The 23,128-nt window shown below is 42.3% G+C and overlaps 1 protein-coding gene across 9 annotated transcripts in view; it reads left to right on the top strand.

Annotated features, from left to right (window-relative positions):
- mcf2l2 (MCF.2 cell line derived transforming sequence-like 2) overlaps nt 1-23,128 on the top strand; it is a 373,245-nt gene that overhangs the window by 65,742 nt on the left and 284,375 nt on the right. For all 9 annotated transcript variants that reach the window (XM_034180353.1, XM_034180346.1, XM_034180350.1 and 6 more), the window contains exons 3-4: nt 14,217-14,331; nt 15,187-15,277. In XM_034180353.1, the coding sequence (XP_034036244.1) occupies nt 14,217-14,331; nt 15,187-15,277 (206 nt within the window). The remainder of the gene's footprint in view (nt 1-14,216; nt 14,332-15,186; nt 15,278-23,128) is intronic.

Genomic DNA, 23,128 nt, shown 5'->3' with positions numbered 1-23,128 from the left:
CCCTGAAGCATACATAAGCCCCCCAGAGCCGTACAGAGGTTGTGTGGAGATGTGCGCGGACTTTCTTATGCAGTGTTTGCTCGTCTTTGCACAGCGTCCCGTGATGTACGCGTCTGATGCCAGTAAGGTGGCTTACGTGATTAATTTGCTTCGAGGTGAGGCACGCGCTTGGGCTACAGCGCTTTGGGAACAAAGTTCATGGCTCATTGCCTCTTATACTGGGTTTGTGAGGGAGCTCAGAACTGTTTTTGATCACCCTAACAGAGGCGAAACCGCGTCTACCGTGCTGCTGTCAATGAGACAGGGGCACCGGAGCGCAGCCGAATATGCAGTCGACTTCCACATCACGGCTGCGAGATCCGGCTGGAATATGACTGTGCTCCGCGCCGCCTTCATAAACAGACTGTCGTCGGTCCCGAAGGAGCACCTGGTGGCTAAGGAGGAACCGCGGGATTTCGCTGAGCTTATCGATCTGGTTATACGATTGGACAATCGGTTAGAAGAACGCCGACGGGAGCGAGGCGAAGGGCGTGGTCAGGCACAAGCCGTCTTTTGTTGAGTTTTTTGTAACTCCTTCTACCTCCCGCGTGATTTTGGGCTTCCCATGGATGATTAAACACAATCCCCGGATTGATTGGCCGTCTGGGGTTGTGGCTCAGTGGAGCGAAACCTGCCATCGGAATTGTTTAGGATCCTCGGTTCCTCCCGGTGTAAATGCTAATGAGGAGGTTAAAGTCCCTCCCAATCTGACGGCGGTGCCGGTTGAGTACCACGATCTTGCTGACGTCTTCAGCAAGGATCTGGCGCTCACCCTTCCCCCGCACCGTCCGTACGATTGTGCCATTGATTTGGTCCCGGGCGTTGAGTTCCCGTCCAGCAGGCTGTACAATCTCTCACGTCCTGAGCGCGAATCAATGGAGACCTACATCCGGGACTCATTAGCTGCCGGGTTGATCCGGAATTCCACCTCCCCGATGGGTGCAGGTTTCTTTTTTGTGGGCAAGAAAGATGGCGGACTCCGTCCATGCATTGATTACAGGGGGCTGAACGACATAACGGTTCGTAATCGATACCCTTTACCCCTGTTGGATTCAGTGTTCACGCCCCTGCATGGAGCCCAAATTTTCACCAAACTGGACCTTAGGAATGCGTACCACCTGGTTCGGATCCGGAAGGGAGACGAATGGAAGATGGCATTTAACACCCCATTAGGTCATTTTGAGTACCTGGTCATGCCGTTCGGCCTCACTAACGCCCCCGCGACGTTCCAAGCATTGGTAAACGACGTCTTGTGGGACTTCCTGCACTGATTCGTCTTCGTATATCTGGATGACATACTCATCTTTTCCCCGGACCCTGAGACTCATGTCCAGCATGTACGTCAGGTCCTGCAGCGGTTGTTGGAGAACCGGCTGTTTGTGAAGGGCGAGAAGTGTGAGTTTCACCGCACCTCTTTGTCCTTCCTGGGTTCATCATCTCCTCCAACTCCGTCGCCCCTGATCCGGCCAAGGTTGCGGCGGTGATAGATTGGCCCCAACCAACAAGCCGTAGGAAGCTGCAACAGTTCCTCGGCTTTGCAAATTTCTACAGGAGGTTCATTAAGGGCTACAGTCAGGTAGTTAGCCCCCTGACAGCCCTGACCTCTCCAAAAGTCCCCTTCACCTGGTCGGATCGGTGCAAAGCCGCGTTCAAGGAGTTGAAATGCCGGTTCTCATCTGCACCAGTTCTGGTGCAGCCCGACCCTAGCCGCCAGTTTGTGGTTGAAGTGGACGCCTCTGACTCAGGGATAGGAGCCGTGCTATCCCAGAGCGGAGAGACCGATAGGGTTCTTCACCCGTGTGCCTACTTTTCTCGCAGGTTGACCCTAGCTGAACGGAACTATGACGTCGGCAATCGAGAACTCCTTGCAGTGAAAGAGGCTCTTGAGGAGTGGAGACACCTGTTGGAGGGAGCGTCTGTGCCATTCACGGTTTTCACTGACCATCGGAATCTGGAGTATATCAGGACCGCCAAGCGGCTGAACCCCAGGCAAGCCCACTGGTCACTGTTCTTCGGGCGTTTTGACTTCCGAATCCCCTACCGCCCCGGGACCAAGAACCAGAGATCGGATGCCTTGTCCCGGGTGCATGAAGATGAAGTCAAGACTGAGTTGTCGGATCCACCGGAGCCCATCATTCCAGAGTCCACTATCGTGGCCACCCTCACCTGGGACGTGGAGAAGACCGTCCGGGAGGCCCTGGCACGGAGCCCGGACCCCGGAACTGGGCCGAAGAACAAGCTCTACGTCCCACCAGAGGCCAGGGCTGCTGTCTTGGATTTCTGTCACGGTTCTATGCTCTCCTGTCATCCGGGGGTGCGAAGGACCGTGGTAGTGGTCCGGCAGCGCTTCTGGTGGGCGTCCCTGGAGGCCGACATCCGGGAATATATCCAGGCCTGCACCACCTGTGCCAGGGGCAAGGCAGACCACCAGAAGGCACAGGGACTTCTTCAGCCACTTCCTGTGCCTCATCGCCCCTGGTCCCACATCAGTCTGGATTTTGTCACGGGCCTCCCGCCGTCCCAGGGCATGATGACCATCTTCACAATAGTGGACCGATTCTCCAAGGCGGCCCACTTCGTGGCCCTCCCGAAGCTCCCCACGGCCCAGGAGACTGCAGACCTCCTGGTCCACCACGTCGTCCGTCTGCATGGGAGACCTACCATCATCATCTCTGATCGTGGTCCCCAGTTTTCCTCACATGTCTGGAGGAGCTTCTGCTGGGAACTGGGGGCCACCGTGAGCCTCTCGTCCGGGTATCACCCGCAGACCAACGGACAGGCAGAACGGGCCAATCAGGAATTGGAGCAAGCCCTGCGCTGTGTGACGTCCGCACACCCGATGGCCTGGAGTGAACATCTGGCCTGGATCGAGTATGCGCATAACAGCCAGGTGTCCTCTGCCACCGGCCTCTCCCCATTTGAGGTGTGTTTGGAGAGGTCGGTGTGCCCTCGGTCCAGGCCCACCCACGGAAGTGCCGTCGGGTGTGGCGCTCCGCCTGTTCTGCCTTGTTGAAGGCCCGGACGAGGGCGAAGACCCATGCAGACCACCGGCGGTCCCCGGCCCCTGCTTACCAGCCCGGGCAGGAGGTGTGGCTATCCACGAAGGACATCCCCCTCCAGGTGGACTCCCCAAAGCTCAAGGGCAGGTACATTGGACCATACAAGATCCTCAAAATCCTCAGTCCTGCCACAGTGAAGCTCCGACTCCCAGCTTCACTGCGGATCCACCCGGTTTTTCATGTGTCGAGAATCAAACCTCACCACGCCTCACCCCTCTGTGCTCCCGGACCGGCGCCGCCTCCTGCCCGGATCATCGACGGGGAGCCGGCTTGGACGGTGCGCCGGCTCCTGGACGTCCATCGGATGGGCCTGGGGTTCCAGTATTTGGTGGACTGGGAGGGGTATGGGCCCGAGGAACGCTCCTGGGTGAAGAGGAGCTTCATCCTGGATCCGGACCTCCTGGCCGATTTCTACCGCCGTCACCCGGATAAGCCGGGTCGGGCGCCAGGAGGCGCCCCTTGAGGGGGGGGGGGGTCCTGTTGTGTGGGCCGCCAGAAGAGGAGGTACTGCTGGCCCACCACCAGAGGGCGCCCTGCCTGAAGTGCGGGCTTCAGGCACGAGAGGGCGCTGCCGCCACGGACACAGCCGGGGGTGACAGCTGTCACTCATTATCTCTTGACAGCTGTCACCCATCTACACTTCATCATCTCACTCCATAAAGACCGGACGTCATCTCCACCTCGTTGCCGAGATATCATCTACCTGTGAAGGTAATGTCTCTGCTGACTTAATACTGAATAATAGTCTGAACTCTTTTGCAGCCGTTTTCCTGTGGTGTGCCTTATCTGCTGGATTGGCGTTTGGTGTGAACAGCGACAGCTTCGCTTCACACCCAAACCAGATAGGTGGTTTATCAGGAGCTGCACGAGTGTGTGATTAGAGGTGGAGGTGACTTTCCATCTTCTGACGGTTTTTGTTACTGGGTGTGCACACACCCATATCTCACTGTTTGTGCTCCTCGCCAGCAGTACCAGATCCGACAGTCGGGGACGGTGATCACCTGGGAATTCGGGACTTGGCGGCTCCAGTATTCACCGGGTTCTGTGGCGGTGGAAATCGTGTGGTCCCGGCTCTTCTCAGGACAGACGTCTTCTATCCTCGAGCCTGCCCACACGTCACCTTGGTGTATTGACTGTTATCAGATTCTGTGATTGTCTGTATAATCATTGTGTACATTCACAACATTAAATTGTTACCTTTTGGCTCATCTATTGACCGTTCATTTGTGCCCCCTGTTGTGGGTCCATGTCACTACACTTTCCCCAACAGTACACATCAGAAAACCACTTAAATATGTCATACCAAAAGTTATACAGTTTCGGACATGTCCAAAAAAGGTTGGTCAGAGATCCTTCTGCTTTTTGAGTTACTGTATTACAAACTGAGGTGATTAATTCTTTGATGTCCATCTGTCTGCCTATTCAGTAACTTCATGCTACAGTATTAATGCCTAGGCTTTTCCAAAGCCTTCAAACATTTCAGTTCTTCCTGGCTTTCACTGTATTTACATGAATTGATATTTGCCTATCCTTGCAATACATTGGCGTCCTGTCAAGGGTGTACCCCACCTCTTGCCCACTGACTGCTGGGATAGGCTCCACCTTGCCCGTGATTCTTAAGTAACATCAATGGGTATAGAAAGTGAATGAACGAATGATGTTTTCCTCAAAGCAAAAAGTCAATCCATGCTCTTTCCTAGTACAGTATGTTACAGTATGTTGTCAAAAGAAAAATGAATGAATAACTTTATTTCAGTACAAAGAAAAAAGAGAAACTTTTCAGTACAAAATTGATTTGTCAGTTAAACTAAGTAACTGAAAGGGTGTAGGTTGAAGCAAAAGCTTATATACACCTTCCCCTTTTGCCTTAGTAAATTATACTTCTCACAACAAAATCAAAATGAGCAGAACAAGTAAAGCATAAACCTTTTAAAATAATCAATTAACTTGAATTTCTCATCATAACAAAATCAGTAATAGCGCACATCACACGATCCATAATTGTACAAAATCAATAAACTCTGTATTTTCTCCATGAATACCAACAATTCCCAATTCCTGAGCTTCTGTACGTAGTCTTCCTTAATATCCAGAGTATTAAGTAACTTTTACTTGTGGGAAGTAAACGTTGTGTTTGGATTTCTGGTGATGCACACTGAAACTTCAGCACATTCCCGGTGTTGTTTTGTAGCGGTGACGGGTAACACAGCTGCCTGCTTCTCTCATAACATCTTTCTGGTCACAGGAGAAATCACACGGAAATAAGAGTGCTCAAAAAACTGCCAGCTAACCGACACTGGGGCTGTTAGAAGAAAGTACTGCAGCGATGCACTGCATGATTATTTAAAGTCCCCATAAAACACTGTTTTCTCCTCTAGTTGTTTCCTCTAGTGTTTTTTGTAAGACCACACACACGTGTGAAGGGGTCCTCATTGAATGAGCGGACTAAAAACAAATGTTCTGCTGATGGTGCCAAGATGCCTTTTATCTTACTTCACTACTTCATACACACACACACACACACACACACACACACACACACACACACACACACACACACACACACACACACACACACACACACACACACACACACACACACACACACACACACACACACACACACACACACACACACACATCTTCAATTGCTTAGTCCAATTAAGGGTCGCAGGCCAGTACTTTATATTTTTTTACCTACTGACCCTTCTTACTGATTCATGAAAAATCTTTAGTGGCACATCCAGAGGTAATTATCTTGATTTCTGTATGTTTGTATTTATGTACACAGTAAATTTTGCAGAGTAACATTTACTCTGCCGGGATAACATTTGGTTATAGTCCAAATAGAGTTAAATATACTCTATCGCCATGCTAAATCAACTCTATCACAGTGTAAAATCAACTCTATCACTGTGTAAAATCAACTATCACAGTGTAAAATCAACTCTTATTGGAGTAAAAACACTTGATTTGACAAGATGGTAGAGCTGATTTCACTCTACATAATAGAGCGTATTTGACTCTGTTTGAACTGGGACCAAATGTTATCCTGGCAGAGTATATTTTACTCTGAAAAAATTTACTGTGTACGTATATTAGCAAGACATCGTAAGATTGCCTAACTCAATTTTGTTCAAACTTGGCAGGGAAATTAAGCCTATGGATTTGGTTTATAATAGGTCAACGATCAAGCTTAGATGCAAATATCAAATTTTCCAAATGGAAATTATCTCAGGAATTATATTCTACTGAACACCACCAGTAAGAGGACTTAAAAGGGGTAGAAGACCAGACAGGGAGGGTGGATGGGTCCAGAAGGAAGGCAGAAAGAGAGAGAGAGAGAGAGAGTGGCCAGGAGGCACTGGAAGGAACTGAACTTCTGGAGGGTGACCAGGCAGCTGTGACAAGGAGAGGGAATCCCTGCAGGGCGACTGCAACAGTACTGGGTCATCAGCATGGTGGTTGGTCGCATACTACCGATACATCTCGAAGGTGACTGGTCATTCATGACCAGGTGATCACAGCAGGACAGAGATGTCAGGAGGGTGGCAGTGCATTGCAGGGAGACAGACTGAAGAGGGGGACTGGGTGGCTGCAACAGGATTGGGACATGTGGAAGGTGGCCGTGCATCAGGAGCAGCTTTGGAGGAGAAGTATCCATTGCATGGCCAGAACGTCACAGCAGCTATGCTGAAATAAGTAGCTGGTTGACAGGAGGCTGCACAACCTGTGCTGAGATATACAGAAGGTAGCCAGGTTTCCATAGAAATTGCACTGAGACTTCTCGATGACAGTCAGAAGGTCGAAGCAGCTATACTGAAATATCTGGCCAGAAAGCGGTCATAGACAAAGACATATAAAGTGGATAGGCAACTGACATCTGAAGAGTGTCCACAATGTGAAAGAGACACCTCAAGGATGACCATCTGGTTGCAACAAGACATGGATATCTGGAGGACAGTTGGCCATAGCAGAGGAGAGACGTTGACTTCAGTGGGTGTTCACAACAGGTGTTATGCATCTGGAAGGTCGTTGAATGGCAACAGCAGATCTGGCGGGGCATCGAGAAGGCAGCTGGGAGTCCACAACAGCAGCGCTGAAATGTCTTGTTAAAAGGAGGGAAACAACAAATACAGGAAGAGAGACCAGCCAGGCAACTGCAAAGCGCCTGAGACATCAGGAGAGTGGTCAGGAGTCCTAAACAAGAGTGATACATTTGGAGGGTGATCAAGTGGCTGGTAGATGACACTGACATGACTTAATTCAGCTATTACCACCATGAGGTGAGACTGCATGTAAATTTTTTTTACATGTGACAGTCATTTTGACTTGACTGTGAAAATGCTAACAGTGACAGCAGCAGTTAATGCTGCATTCATGATGTAGTAAAAATGGAAAATACAAGGGCCTGCAAGGAGAAAAATTAAATATGTGGTCCGGTTGGATTTATTTTTTTACAATCATGGCATCCTCCGCCATGACTGCTGAAACAGTAATAATGTAAATGCCTTTTAATTACTTTTAACAAATTATTTACCTTTGGATTTTTTATATAAGTGAAGTTGCCAGCTTTGTAACTGACAAAAATAGAAATACAATCATCTGACATATTTTCCATCTTGATCATTCCCAGCAAGCAGCTGCATTAACTTATTCATGTGCACATTATTTATGTGGATCCATATTGTTTTCTGAGTTAATCAAGCGAACACAAGCTTTTCGGAACTCTGACGTTTCAAACATGGGTATTTCAAGTTAACCTTTGTCATGAATGCTGCATAACATTGCTGGGGGTTTTTTTTCTCCTAGAGCCCTATGGGTAGTGTAGTCCTTAAATGAAACATAACTAGCTACAAACTAAAGAATTTCCTGCTCTCAAATAAAATATGCCAAACTGAACTACACATCTTTATCCAGCTGAATACTTTTCACATAAACTGGTTTGCATAGATTGTTAAACTCACAAAGCAAACATTAGTGAAGTCACAATAAAGTTATACCAGACACAGCCCCTCTATTTACAGAGCCCATAAATCATTAGGGAAATGAATCATGATGATGATTATAATCCAAAAAATCATTTTTACAGACAGTTTTCTTGATACAGATTAGATTAGGGCCTCCAGATCTTGTGGAAATTGACATTTGATTTTTGTGTTACTTTTAGCAGGAGTGCTGCAGCTGTCACACTGGCATTTAACTGGGTTCCTTCAGATTTTCCAGATGTGTCGTGTGCCACTTATGGCAACTCTTGTGGTTCTGCAGGAATGTTTTTAATTCCTTCACTCTGCACTCTCACAACAGCCAAAATTACAACTATTGGAAAAATCCCATTTCTTTACATTGCTAAACTATTGGGTGTTACCCAAGTCTGACTTATGTCTGACCTTCACCACATGGGAGTGTAATCTTGTCAGTAGGATGTGGGTTTGTGTTAAATGAAGATACAGATGGGAAACAAATTGAGGGGAATAAAAAAAAACAACAACAAAAAGGATCATACAGGGATGAGGATCAGCACCTCTAAATTTGAGGCTATAGTTCTCAGCAGGAAACTGGATTGCCTACTTCGGGTAGGGAATGTGGTCTTGCCCCAAGTGAAGGAGTTCAAGTAGCTCAGGGTCTTGTTCATGAGTGAGGGGACAATGGTTATGAGATTGACCGGAGAATCGGTGAAGCAGGGGCAGTGTTGCATTTGCTCGACAATATTGTTGTGATGAAAATCTACCGGCAGTGGTGGGCACAGATAACCAAAAAATTAACTTCGATAACAGATAATCAGATAACTGAAAAGTTATCTTCGATAAAGATAAAACAATAAACCACCCAAAAATGTATCGGAAGTTACAGATAACCGATAAATTCCAATATTATCTCTGGCACATTTACAACTACTAGTAGAACAAATTTAATAGCTTCTAGTAGCATTAAAAATAACAACAGACCCAAACAATGAGACCACACTTTTTTCTTTCAACATTCTGCCCCTGCTGGAAGCTCTTGTATACTACAGCACTCCCAGCACAGCGATACCCCCAAGAGCAGCCATAAAACCAGCTCTCTATCAATTACAACACTCCGGTCAGGCGGAGGTCTTGAAAAATAAAAAAAAGTCATGCTGAGTTATGGTTTTGATTTATAAATAACATTAATACCGATAGAATAACTCCATTAATGTCAATTCTGTCATTTGTACAAAGTTAAAATATAACATATATCTTTTAATGTTGAATAATGCACTAATTCTGAGGTTTTGTAACAAACAGACAGATGGCAAAGGATTCTGGGTAAAAGTGCCTCTGCTAAACACTGATTGGTTCAGTCATTCATTATGTAAACCAACACGTTAATGTGACGTCTGTTGTGTGTTGGTGCTTAGAGATAAATGTGCTTTTGTAAAATATTCAATTTTTTTATTTGTAAAAACAGGCATTTTTTACGGAGCCCTGGAAGTGTCATCACAAAATGTTTTGCATGTTGAGAGAATGTGTTTAAGTTTAATGTTGTTGTCCGTGGAGCCTGAACAGAGTGTCTGAAATGCATTTGTCCTGTCGTGACGTACTGAGATTACATCGTCGTACCCATAATGCACTGCGGGGCACAGCATGTGCTCACAAAACCTTAAAAATTAGCACATTACTTTAAAACTAAAACATATATCTGATATTTTCACTTTATAAAACTTCAGACATGACAGTAATTTTAAATAACTTAACCATAAGTTAAAAATGTATTCCTCTGGATGACTTAGGTGATATTGCCAGCATATCGGTATGGTGTTAAAGGAAATTTTTTTTTTTTTTTTTTTTTTTTTGGCCGTTTCTCCTTTGTCTGCAGAGGATTGAGATGCTTTTCATCTGTGTCTGTTACAAAACGTTTAACAGGTGGGTGCTCAACTGATTTAAAATTTTAAAAATGCTTATTGTTGTTTACTTTATCGGTTTAAAAGTTATCAGACAAAAATTAATCGGAAGATAATTGGTCCAATAATGGTTTTTAAAGTTATCTAAAAAGATAATCCGATAATGAAAAGATTATCTTCGATAATTATCTGTTATCGGATTATCGGAAGTGTGCCCACCACTGTCTACCGGTCAGTCTTTGTTCCTACTCTCACCTATGGTCATAAGCATTGGGTCATGACCAAAAGAACTAGATCGTGGGGTACAAGCAGCCGAAATGGGCTTCCTCAGGAGGGTGGTTGGTGTCTCCCTTAAAAATAGGGTGAGAAGTTTGGTCATCCATGGGGAGCGCGGAGTAGTCACTGCTTCTTCATGTTGAAAGGAGCCAGCTGAGGTGGTTTGAGCAAATGGTAAGAATGCCCCCTGGGTGCCTCCCACATCCATCTGGGAGGAGAGCCCAGGGAAGACCCAGGAGTAGGTGGAGAGATTCACGCAACACTGGACTGGAAACACCTTGGAATCCCCCCAGTCAGAGGTGGTTAATGTAGCACGGGAAAGGGAAGTTTGGGGTCCCCTGCTATTGCCCCCGTGACCCAATCCCGGATAAGCGATTGAAGATGAGTGAGTGAGTGAAAAAGGATCATACCGATCACATTGTGCAAAGTAGCACATTTCACAAGAGTTATTGCAAAAGTCTACCCAATGCCGATGTGGTTTTTAAACCCAGCACCCCGTCCTCTTAATAAATCCAGTTGTGCTCATGTGGGTGTGTTCATCTTAAACTGAGGTGCAATCAAGTGCAGAGCAGGCACTTTCATATCACCTGACACCAGAACACAGTGATGAGGGTATTTAGTGGGATCGATCAGAATTTGACACCACTAACTCTTTAGTAATGTGGGTTATTAGTCTTCACTGAAGTTTTCAATCTGCTAAAGACAACAGATGGTCTGTTATAAAATGTGTATGAAGCTCAGTAGCTGTGTTCAATTTGTAGGGTGCTACCAACTAACACACACAGACTGAATTGGCTTTTTTTGCATCATTAAAGTTACATTTACATTTAAAACATGCACAAATGCCGCTGGACCTACTATGCACTTGGCAACAGTTGTTTAGCATGTCATGAGTACAGATGACGTGGAACCCAATAGGAAAGCAGCACGCTGTTCAAAATATTCATGGAGTCACAGATTCCTGACAAAAGATGTGTTGAAGCTATTGCACAAAAGTATGAAATTGCAACATCCATTGTTCACTGTCCATGTGTAGACAACTAACTATATTAACCATGGAGAGTATTGTATATACTGAATCAACATGGTGGTCCAACATGGCAGCCTCCATTAAGGGGCCCGCTCCCATCTACAACCCCAATTCCAATGAAGTTTGGACGTTGTGTAAAATGTAAATAAAAACTGAATACAATGATTTGTAAATCCTCTTCAACCTATTTTCAATTGAATACACCACAAAGACAAGATATTTAATGTTCAAACTGATAAACTTTGTTGTTTTTGTGCAAATATTTGCTAATTGTGAAATGGACGCCTGCAACACGTTTCAAAAAAAGTTGGGACAGTGGTATGTTTACCACTGTGTTACATCACCTTTCCTTCTAACAACACTCAATAAGCCTTTGGGAACTGAGGACACTAATTGTTGAAGCTTTGTAGGTGGAATTCTTTCCCATTCTTGCTTGATGTATGACTTCAGTTGTGTAACAGTCCGGGGTCTCTGTTGTTGTATTTTGCACTTCATAATGCACCACACATTTTCAATGAGCGACAGGTCTGGACTGCAGGCAGGCCAGTCTAGTACCCGCACTCTTTTACTACGAAGCCACGCTGTTGTAACACGTGCAGAATGTGCCTTGGCATTGTCTTGCTGAAATAATCAGGGACGTCCCTGAAAAAGACGTTGCTTGGATGGCAGCATGTGTTGCTCCAAAACCTGGATGTACCTTTCAGCATTGATGGTGCCATCACAGATGTGTAAGTTGTCCATGTCATGGGCACTAACACACCCCCATACCATCACAGATGCTGGCTTTTGAACTTTGCACTGGTAACAATCTGGATAGTCGTTTTCATCTTTTGCCCGGAGGACACAACGTCCATGATTTCCAAAAACAATTTGAAATGTGGACTCATCAGACCACTTTTCCCCTTTGTTTCGGTTCATTTCAAATGAGCTCTTGGCCCAGAGAAGGCGGTGTTCCTCGCCCCATCTTTGCTTGTGAACGGCTGAGGTTTTTGGGGATGTTTCTTTTATACCCAATCATGACACTCACCTGTTTCCAGTTAACCTGTTCACCTGTGGAATGTTCCAAACAGGTGTTCTTTGAGCATTCATCAACTTTCCCAGTCTTTTGTTGCCACTGTCCCAGCTTTTTTGAAACATGTTGCAGGCATCCATTTCAAAATGAGCAAATATTTGCACAAAAACAATAAAGTTTATCAGTTTTAACATTAAATATCTTGTCTTTGTGGTGTATTAAATTGAATATAGGTTGAAGAGGATTTGCAAATCATTCTATTATGTTTTATTTACATTTCACACAACGTCCCAACTTCATTCGAATGGGGGTTGTAGTTATGAAGGGCTCATTCTAAGCTTATGAAAACATTATTTCATGGCTGCTGGTAATTACGCACAAACTAGCAGGTGGTTATGAATGCTATATTCCATTTTTGGTAATACACGCCTCTAAATCCTGCACACTGTGGCTTTAACAGACAAAGGTAGACAATTCTAAATGTGAAATCATTTGGAATATTTGGCCTTATTTCACTTCAGTGACTGAAGATGTCTCTTGGATGAGTGGAGAAAAGTCTTGAAGAATAAACAAGCAGTCCAGCTGTTGCTGAGTGAACTGTGATCACAACACAGATGTTTCATGAACATAAGTTTTATACGTCATCATATTTCAGTTACGCTATAGCCATTAGCTCAATGGTGCCATCTTGTGATTATTTTTGTGTACTGCCCTTCCTTGCCTTCACTTTTCCATAGTTTTATTTTCTTTCAGTCCATCTGGTTTGGAGTCAAACCTACAACTCTTCAATCACAGGGCCACTTTTCTCACCTGATGTTCATCACTTTTCATGTGTATTTTTCATGTATATACATAATTATATGCGCACTTTGGGGAAGTGTTGGCCAATAGATTAGAGAAGTGGGCTTGTTACCAAACGGTCAAAGGCTCAATTCCCTGATCAGATAGAAAAAACAGTGAAGTGCTGCTTGAGCAAAATCCTTAATCCCCCACATTGGTCTATGCGTGTAGTTGAGTTTCTTACATGTGGGTGAATGTGAGGCATCATTCTAAAGCACCTTGCAATGTGTTCCAAACTGTTATTAATAATTATTATGTCATATAGATATAACTTTCTTAGCTTTAAAATCTGTCTGCACTGATATACCTCCTCCAGAATGGGCACTCGGAGAAGGGAACTTTACACGTTTGCCAGCAAGTCATGCAAATAAATTCTTTGTTATTCAGTGATACCATAATATATTTGTTTATGTGTGGTCTTTCCCCAAAAATGAGCCATTCTATCCATCATGAACAAACAGCCCTTCTATCATGTTTAATCCATATTTGCCCCAAACTGTTTGAAATTTCTGACCTTGTGATTGAGCAAAGGTGTTGTGGCCAATAGAAATCACAGTGATCATATGTGTATCTTGAACCAGTTCCTCAAAATAGCCATTCTAATGGAGATTGAGTCTTCTGTGTTAAATATCTGCGTATTTCATATGTAACCACTGGTCAAAAATTTTAAACTTGGCATCTGATCATGAATTTTAATAGATTTTTGTCCTTGGTTGACCCTCAGTTACTCCACCAAGTTTGATCCAAATCTGATCAAAACAGAGTTATTTAATTCACAAACAGATGGGCAGATACACAAGACTGAAAACTATACCACTGCATGCATTCCTGCTGTGCCAGTGTAAAAAAAAATGTGTATATATATATATATATATATATATATATATATATATATATATATATATATATATATATATATATATATATATATGAGTGGTTGATCGACACCTGGTGGACAGGAATGCTACTTCATACAACTTGAGCTTCCTTCTTTTATTTAAGTGTGGAGCTTCAATAAATAGCAGAACAGCAGTGAAGTAAGAGTGAATATGTGGGAGACAGAAGGACCATAAATGTCTTGTTTTTGTGTTACAGGAGGGCGGGGCAAAGATGGCGCCCCCATCATCACATTCCCCGAGTATTCAGCCTTCAGTGATGTGCCTGAGGAAGACTTCCTCAATGTTGTCACCTACCTGACCAGCATCCCCAGGTGCGCATGGATTTATTTTGCACGGCAGTATTTCCATATAAGCACACGTCTCTTTATGAAGTCACTTCGCCACGTTCTGGTTATTGGACTAAATTATTAACACCACTAATCAAAACCAGTGACTTTTAATTTTCTATTCTATGTCTATTCGATTGATTGGCCATTAGTTAACATTTAGTGATACTGAGAACACAGAAATCATCCTGACTTGATGCACATGCAGCAAAGATAAAGCTTTGTAACAAAATGTATCTTGTTACGTTAAAGATTAACATAATTCTGAAAAGAGAATCCTCACATGAAATGGAACATGGTAATAAGAACAGCAGATGATGGTAAAAGTCGATTAAAAGTTAAAAGCAAAACTCAAGACAACTGGTTTTAAACACTTTTTTAAACTCAACCTGTAAACCTAACATCTAAATAATGACTTTAAGTTGAGTAAACTCAAACATTTATTGTACGTAGTCAGTTGCCTTGAGGCTCCCTGTAGAAGCACAGACATGCACACAGATGTGCCAACATTCCTATTTAAAGTAATATATCAAAGAATATGTACAGTTTATTATGTTAAAATAAGCCTAATCTGGCCCAAAATACCTGTACCTGTCCAAATTTAAGAGCTGAGTATGATGTCGTTTTTGCTGAGTTACTCGTGTACATTTTGCAAACCCACTCCCTCACTGACTCTGTTACATTCATGTTTTGCCCTGTTAATCACGAGGGATAATTTCATTTTCATGTAATATTAGTTCATGTGGACTTAGTTTTTATTTGTAGTTCTGCTAGTAAATGTTCTCTGAGCACAAAGACTAGATAGTTCTGTTACATGTTTTCTCTCTGACGTGTCCACAGCCTGGATGCTGCTAGTATCGGTTTCATCATCATCATCGACCGACGAAAGGACAAATGGAGCTCCGTCAAAGCTTCTCTCACCAGAATAGCTGTAAGTTCATTTCAGCAATGGACACTGTGCACATTGCAGTAAAGCACATGAGCAGACAGCTTAGAACAAAGCTCCCTGAGGTGAAACAGTCAGGGGAAGTTTTGCATTTTTACATTATGTATTCGCCCCTGTTTTTGTTTTTGTCTGTTTGTTTGTTTGTGAACAGCCTGGAGCTGACAATTTTTCATATAACGTTATGACATTTTTACTGATGATTCATATCCTGATAGACAAGAACTGATTTAATTTTCAAGGACATAAGTTAAAGGGCATTTGAAAAATCCCTATCCTTTAACATTGAACAAATTTTCAAAAATTCATAAAGATCGCATTTCTTTCATATTAGAGCGTTATGTAGGTTTTGATCCAGATTAGATCCAGATTATAGATTTTGTGGCCATTTAAATTTAACATTGAAAACCCCATTTAATGTATATTTTACATTATATCTTAATTAAAAATTCACCAGTCACTCTCATATTTGAATGTGAGGTGCAGACGGGTCCTCACTATCACCTGACAAAGATTGATCTGGATCTGATCCAGATTGTGGATTTTTCAGCCATTTGAATTTAATATTGAAAAGCCCATTTGGTGTATATTTTGCATATCGCAATCAAAAGTGCCTTTTTGACAATGAGGTGCAAACTAGGACTCTCAATGAATAGACTAAGTTTGATACGCACGTGGTCCGTATTGCAGATTTAGCGTATATTTGATATTAACATTGAAAAGCCCTTTTGATATATATTTTGTATAATATTTTAGCGTATGAAAAGTCACTTCTAACAGGACTTTGACTTTGAAAATTGTTTCCAAGGTAAAAAATTTGTGGAATTGGAAACTAGTGTTGGCGGAGGTTTTGCATTGCTCTAGTTGCATGTGAGTTAACTTTTATTGTGAAATTATTGTTTTTATTTTAGTTCTGTTGTGTATTCAAGCAGAATTAATGTGTATTGTGCACCCTCTTATGTAAGCTATAGCTAAATACTAACAACAACAATAATAATATAATACCAAAAACCAAGCACATATCAATATACGATATATATATATGCTTGGTTGTTGAGATATACAAAATATGCACATCCCTAGTGTGCCAGGATAACTGGACTTTAGTGAAGGTGAGCATGAACAAGATGATTTTTTCTGAAAGACAATACATGCATATTTGAATTATGTCATTCTCTTTGATCTAACATGAGTTTTCGTCAAAGATGTTTTCATTCAGGCAGTATGGTGGCTTAGCGGTGAGAACTGCTGCCTTGCAGTAAGAAGGATCGTGGGGTTGGACAGGCGGGAAGTGATCCCAGAACTTCTTGCTGTTAGGCACCAGTGCTAACCACCTTTTTGTTATTATTATTATTATTACAGTATTATTATTGTTGTTGTTATTGTTAGTAGTAGTAGTAGTAGTAGTACTAATAGTTGTAGTGGCAGGAGGAGGAGAAGTTTATGGATGAATTTGTTTTCCATTCATAAATTTAAAAATTATCGCTTGTTTTATTTTTGGGATGACCTACACCCTTTCATATCAAGTTTTGCTGATGAAAAATGTCATTTTCTCAGAGTGATTAATAAATAGTTTCTCACTTTAATTTTTTAATATTGTTTGAATATTTGTAGGTTATTTTAGTGTGGGTTGACAAATTACAGAAATATAACCCACATTCTGTTACAATAAACCAAAATGACTTTAACCCATTGGTTTTAATGCATTCTGCTTCACTGTTAAAAAAAAACCCTGTTCTGTTTAATGTTTTTTAGAACATGGCTTCCTTTCATGCAGTGTGTGATACTTCTGTAGTTTTGGTTCAAACATTCAAGTAATCATGAGGTGCTTCACCTGATCCATCGGTCCTGAACTGGAAAAGAATCTGCATCAAAACTAGGTGTTGTAATGAGTGTGTTTGTCCAGTAGAGGGCAGTGTACAAGATGCCATGGCCTGTGTTTTAATGGGTTTTTCATACACTTGACCCTGAAGGTAAAAATCAATCAATCAATCAATCAATCAATCATCGCAGTGAGAGCCAACCACCTCTACTGGTGGTTGGCTCTCACTGCGGTATTGTATCACTTCCTGTTCCGCAGCACAGTGGTGTTTTGCTGTATCTGTTAGCTGTTTAATCTGCGTAGTTAGATTGATCTAGTTAACTAGATAACAATTTGTTTCACAGTGTAATCTTCACGTGCCTTAACTAAAGCACTCCCTCTGCTGAATCACCTCTAAATTATTTACACATTATTCACTTTGTGTGTTTTTTAGGAATCCGCTATCTTAGCGCAGCTACTAGCTCTTAGCCGGTTTAGCATGGCGGCTTCTCCTGTTTCTCCCGCACTTTTCTGCTCTGGGTGTGAAATGTTTAGTTATTCCTCGGCCTCCTTTAGCAGTAATGGTACTTGTAATAAGTGTAGCTTATTCGTAGCTTTGGAGGCCAGGCTGGGCGAATTGGAGACTCGGCTCCGCACCTTAGAAAATCCTACAGTTAGCCAGGCCCCTGTAGTCGGTGCGGACCAAGGTAGCTTAGCCGCCGTTAGTTTCCCTCTGGCAGATACTGAGCAGCCGGGAAAGCAGGCCGACTGGGTGACTGTGAGGAGGAAGCGTCGTTCTAAACAAGCTCCGTGTACACCGCCAACCCGTTCACATTTCTAACCGTTTTTCCCCACTCGACGACACACCCGCCAAGGAACAAACTCTGGTTAATTGTCTTCCGGGGGCCAGAGCAGGTGACATCGAAGGAAATTTGAAACTGCTGGCTAAGGCTAAGCGTAAATTTGGTAAGATTGTAATTCACGTCGGCAGTAATGACACCCGGTTACGCCAATCGGAGGTCACTAAAATTAACATTGAATCGGTGTGTAACTTTGCAAAAACAATGTCGGACTCTGTAGTTTTCTCTGGGCCCCTCCCCAATCGGACCGGGAGTGACATGTTTAGCCGCATGTTCTCCCTGAATTGCTGGCTGTCTGAGTGGTGTCCAAAAAATAAGGTGGGCTTCATAGATAATTGGCAAAACTTCTGGGGAAAACCTGGTCTTGTTAGGAGAGACGGCATCCATCCCACTTTGGATGGAGCAGCTCTCATTTCTAGAAATCTGGCCAATTTTCTTAAATCCTCCAAACCGTGACTATCCAGGGTTGGGACCAGGAAGCAGAGTTGTAGTCTTACACACCTCTCTGCAGCTTCTCTCCCCCTGCCATCCCCTCATTACCCCATCCCCGTAGAGATGGTGCCTGCTCCCAGACCACCAATAACCAGTAAAAATCTATTTAAGCATAAATATTCAAAAAGAAAAAATAATATAGCACCTTCAACTGCACCACAGACTAAAACAGTTAAATGTGGTCTATTAAACATTAGGTCTCTCTCTTCTAAGTCCCTGTTAGTAAATGATATAATAATTGATCAACATATTGATTTATTCTGCCTTACAGAAACCTGGTTACAGCAGGATGAATATGTTAGTTTAAATGAGTCAACACCCCCGAGTCATACTAACTGCCAGAATGCTCGTAGCACGGGCCGAGGCGGAGGATTAGCAGCAATCTTCCATTCCAGCTTATTAATTAATCAAAAACCCAGACAGAGCTTTAATTCATTTGACAGCTTGACTCTTAGTCTTGTCCATCCAAATTGGAAGTCCCAAAAACCAGTTTTATTTGTTATTATCTATCGTCCACCTGGTCGTTACTGTGAGTTTCTCTGTGAATTTTCAGATTTTTAACCAGGTGACCCTGAACCATCCCTTAATTATGCTGCTATAGACTTAGACTGCTGGGGGGTTCCCATGATGCATGATGAGTGTTTCTTTCTCTTTTTGCTCTGTATGCACCACTCTGCATTTAATCATTAGTGATCGATCTCTGCTCCCCTCCACAGCATGTCTTTTTCCTGATTCTCTCTCTCAGCCCCAACCAGTCCCAGCAGAAGACTGCCCCTCCCTGAGCCTGGTTCTGCTGGAGGTTTCTTCCTGTTAAAAGGGAGTTTTTCCTTCCCACTGTCGCCAAGTGCTTGCTCACAGGGGGTCGTTTTGACCATTGGGGTTTTTACATAATTATTGTATGGCCTTGCCTTACAATATAAAGCGCCTTGGAGCAACTGTTTGTTGTGATTTGGCGCTATATAAATAAAATTGATTGAAATTGATTGATTAATCTTCACTTTTCGTAGGTTTTGGGTCCTGCATGCTCGTTGTGTGTGAACAAAATACTAATAAAAGGAGTTTTCATCTGATTTGGACACAGAAATAATAGAGGATCAACTGAGGACAAATTTATATGATTTTGAGAAAAAAGGGGAAAAAATCAAGGTCACAGGCCAAGGTCAAAAGCTTGATGCAGTGATTATGTATAAGGAAAAGCTAGAATGGCTATTTCTATGGTTCCAACCAACTATGGTTCCATTGAAACAGTAATTTAAAGTAATATATTACCTCTGCATTGGTAGTATGACATTTGACCTTGTATCAACTTGAAAGGTCAAACTCATGGTCATAACAGTTTGGAGCCAATAGGGCAAGGACGTCTCATGTTAACATTACTTGGCCTTTCGGGAGGTGGATAGAAACAAACTCCCACATGGCTCTGTGTATGTGTGTACATGATCAGTAGCACTCTGTAATTAGATTAGACAGAACTTTATTAATCCCTTGGGAAGACTCCCTCAGGGAAACTGATGTTCCAGCAGCATTGTATAGCAGCACACAGGGTAAGAAGCACACAAAGTATCACAAGTACAACCCCAATTCCAATGAAGTTGGGATGTTGTGTAAAATGTAAATAAAAACAGAATACAATGATTTGCAAATCCTCTTCAACCTATATTCAATTGAATGCACCACAAAGACAATATATTTAATGTTCAATCTGATAAGCTTTATTGTTTTTGTGCAAATATTTGCTCATTTTGAAATAGATGCCTGCAACACATTTTAAAACAATTGGGACGGGGCAACAAAAGACTGGGAAAGTTGATGAATGCTCAAAGAACACCTGTTTGGTAACAGGTGAATGTCAAGATTGGGTATAAAAGGAGCATCTCCAAAAGGCTCAGCCATTCACAAGCAAAGATGCGGCAAGGATCACCACTTTATGAACAACTGTGTGAAAAAATAGTCCAACAGTTTAAGAACAATGTTTATCAATGTTCAATTGCAAGGAATTTAGGGATTCCATCATCTACAGCCCATAACATAATCAGAAGATTCAGAGAATCTGGAGAACTTTCTACACGTAAGCGGCAAGGCTGAAAACCAACATTGAATGCCCGTGACCTTTGATCCCTCAGGCAGCAATGCATTAAAAACGACATCATTGTGTAAAGGATCTTACCGTGTAGGCTCAGGAACACTTCAGAAAACCATTGTCAGTTAACACAGTTCGTCGCTACATCTAGAAGTGCAAGTTAAAACACTACCATGCAAAGTGAAAGCCATACATCAACAACATCCAGAAATGCCACGCCTTTTCTGTGCCCGAGCTCATTTGAAATGGACAGCCGCAAAGTGGAAAAGTGTGCTGTGGTCTGATGAGTACATGTTTCAAATTGTTTTTGGATATCATGGACGTTGTGTCCTCCGGACAAAAGAAGAAAAAGACCATCCAGATTGTTACCAGCGCAAAGTTCAAAAGCCAGCATCTGGGATGGTATGGGGGTGTATTAGTGCCCATGGCATGGGCAGCTTACACATCTGTGATGGCACCATCAATGCTGAAAGGTACATCCAAGTTTTGCAAATCATTGTATTCTGTTTTTATTTACATTTCACACAATGTCCTAACTTCATTGGAATTGGAGATGTAAAAGTAAAAAACTATTTGCAAAATGTAAATAAAAATATAAATACCAGAAATACTGCTCACTACTGGTTTACTGGCTATTACTGTTCCTCTCATTCCCATCCTCTGTCTTCCTGTTACTTCTCCTCCCCCAAAGTGAGGGACAAAGGAGTTTTTCAGTCTGTTGGGCCTGCACTTGCTAACTATGGCCTGAAACCAGTGACGGTCACAGTTCCGCTAACCCGCTAATTATCAAAAATGTTTTCATTATTAGATTAGCTTTTCAGATAACTTTGAAAACCATCATCGGACTAATTACCTTCCAATAGGTTTTGGTTCGATAATCTTTGCAGATGTGGTAAACAAAGCTGACTTGTTGCAAAATCCTAGATGAAATCTAAGATGAGTTAAACACCTACCTGTTAAATGTTTTATAGTAGCTGCATAGTTCTATCTTCCATAAGCAGTAGAGAACTGGTTCTAGAAGAAGCCATTCTATCCTCTGCAGATAAAGAACTGGTCACAAAAAAGAAAAAAAGGCTCTTTTTTTTTTTACCCCATACCGATACACTGCCAATATCACCCAAGTCATCCAGAGGCATATAGTTTTAACTTATGGTTAAAATTTTAACCAAACTTATTTCGGAGAAGTTATTTAAATTAATGTCACGTCTGAAATTTTATGAAGTGAAAATATCAGATATATGTTTTAGTTTTAAAGTAATGCACTAATTTTGAAAGTTTTAGTGTGGACATGCTGTGCCCAGGTGCATTATGGGTACCTCAGTACATCCACAACAGAAGAAATGCATTTGAGACGCTCTGATCAGGCTCCACACGGACAACAGCATTAAACTCTTTGTATATTGTGCCTAAAAATCTTGTGAATATATTCTCTGGGTTCATAGATGTTGTTATTGTGTTTGTTTTATGTAAAAATGCCAGAAGAAGCTCAGGTTGCTCCTCCATTATTTTCAATTGGAATCATTGCAGTTGATTCCTGTTTGCTATTAGAGTCCTGCTTATGTCAAACACTGTCTGTTGTCTTTGTTCTAGATTAATATATATGAGATGTCTGAAATTCAGTTTGTGTTTATTAAATTCCACGCATCTTAAACATAGCAGACACAGATTATCTGGAATTTTGTTTTGGCAAGTTTTCACGGTCTCTACTGCCATCTACTGGCCAGTAGTGTACATGGCAGTATTCGCCCTAGTACTGAGCGTCCAGTAGTTGGCAGTGTTCTATTTATTTTGACACTGGTTATATCGAACGGTCATCTAATTACAACTTGGCTTTTTTTTTTTTTTTTTTGAAAATGACTTTTTTTTACAAGTAAAAAATGGCATGTTTTACAAAAGCACATTTATCTGTAAACACAACACACACCTCACATTAACATGTTGGTTTACATAGAATGAATGAGTAAACCAATCAGTGGTGGTGGAGGCACATTTTACCCATAATCCTTTGCCATCTGTCTGTGTTTGTTACAAAACTTCAGAATTAGTGCATTATTCAACATTAAAATATATATGTTATATTTTAACTTTGTACAAATGACAGAATTTACATTAATGGAGTTATTCTATCAGTATTATTTTTATTTATAAACCAAACCATAAGTCAGCACTGCTTTTTTTTCCAAGACGTCCGCCTCACGTTGATGCTGTTATTGAGTGGAGAGTTGAGTTTTGCTGCTCCTCGCAACTGCTTCATTGCTATTGTAATAAACAGGAGCTTCCAGCAGTGGACAGGATGCACAAAGACGGAAGTGCTGACTCATTGTTTGGGTCTGTAGTCACCTTTGATGCTACCAGAAGTAATTGTGGTGTTAAAACTTGTTAGTAGTTGCAAGTGTACTGGAGACAGTACTGGAAGTTATTGGCTTATCTGTAGCTTCTGATAAATTTTTGGGTGGTTTATTGTTCTAGCTTTATAAAAGATAACTTTTCAGTTAGCCGATTATCTGTTATCAAAGCTAATTTTTGGTTAGCTGTGCCCACTACTGCCTGAAACAGTGCAAGCATTGCATTCATGTCATTTAGTAGAGTTGAATGATAGTGGGAAT

The sequence above is a fragment of the Thalassophryne amazonica genome, chromosome 10, assembly GCF_902500255.1.
Source record: "Thalassophryne amazonica chromosome 10, fThaAma1.1, whole genome shotgun sequence".
NCBI classification, from domain to species: Eukaryota; Metazoa; Chordata; class Actinopteri; order Batrachoidiformes; family Batrachoididae; genus Thalassophryne; species Thalassophryne amazonica.
The sequence above is the reverse complement of the archived record's forward strand: the minus strand, read 5'-3'. Positions and strand labels throughout refer to the sequence as shown.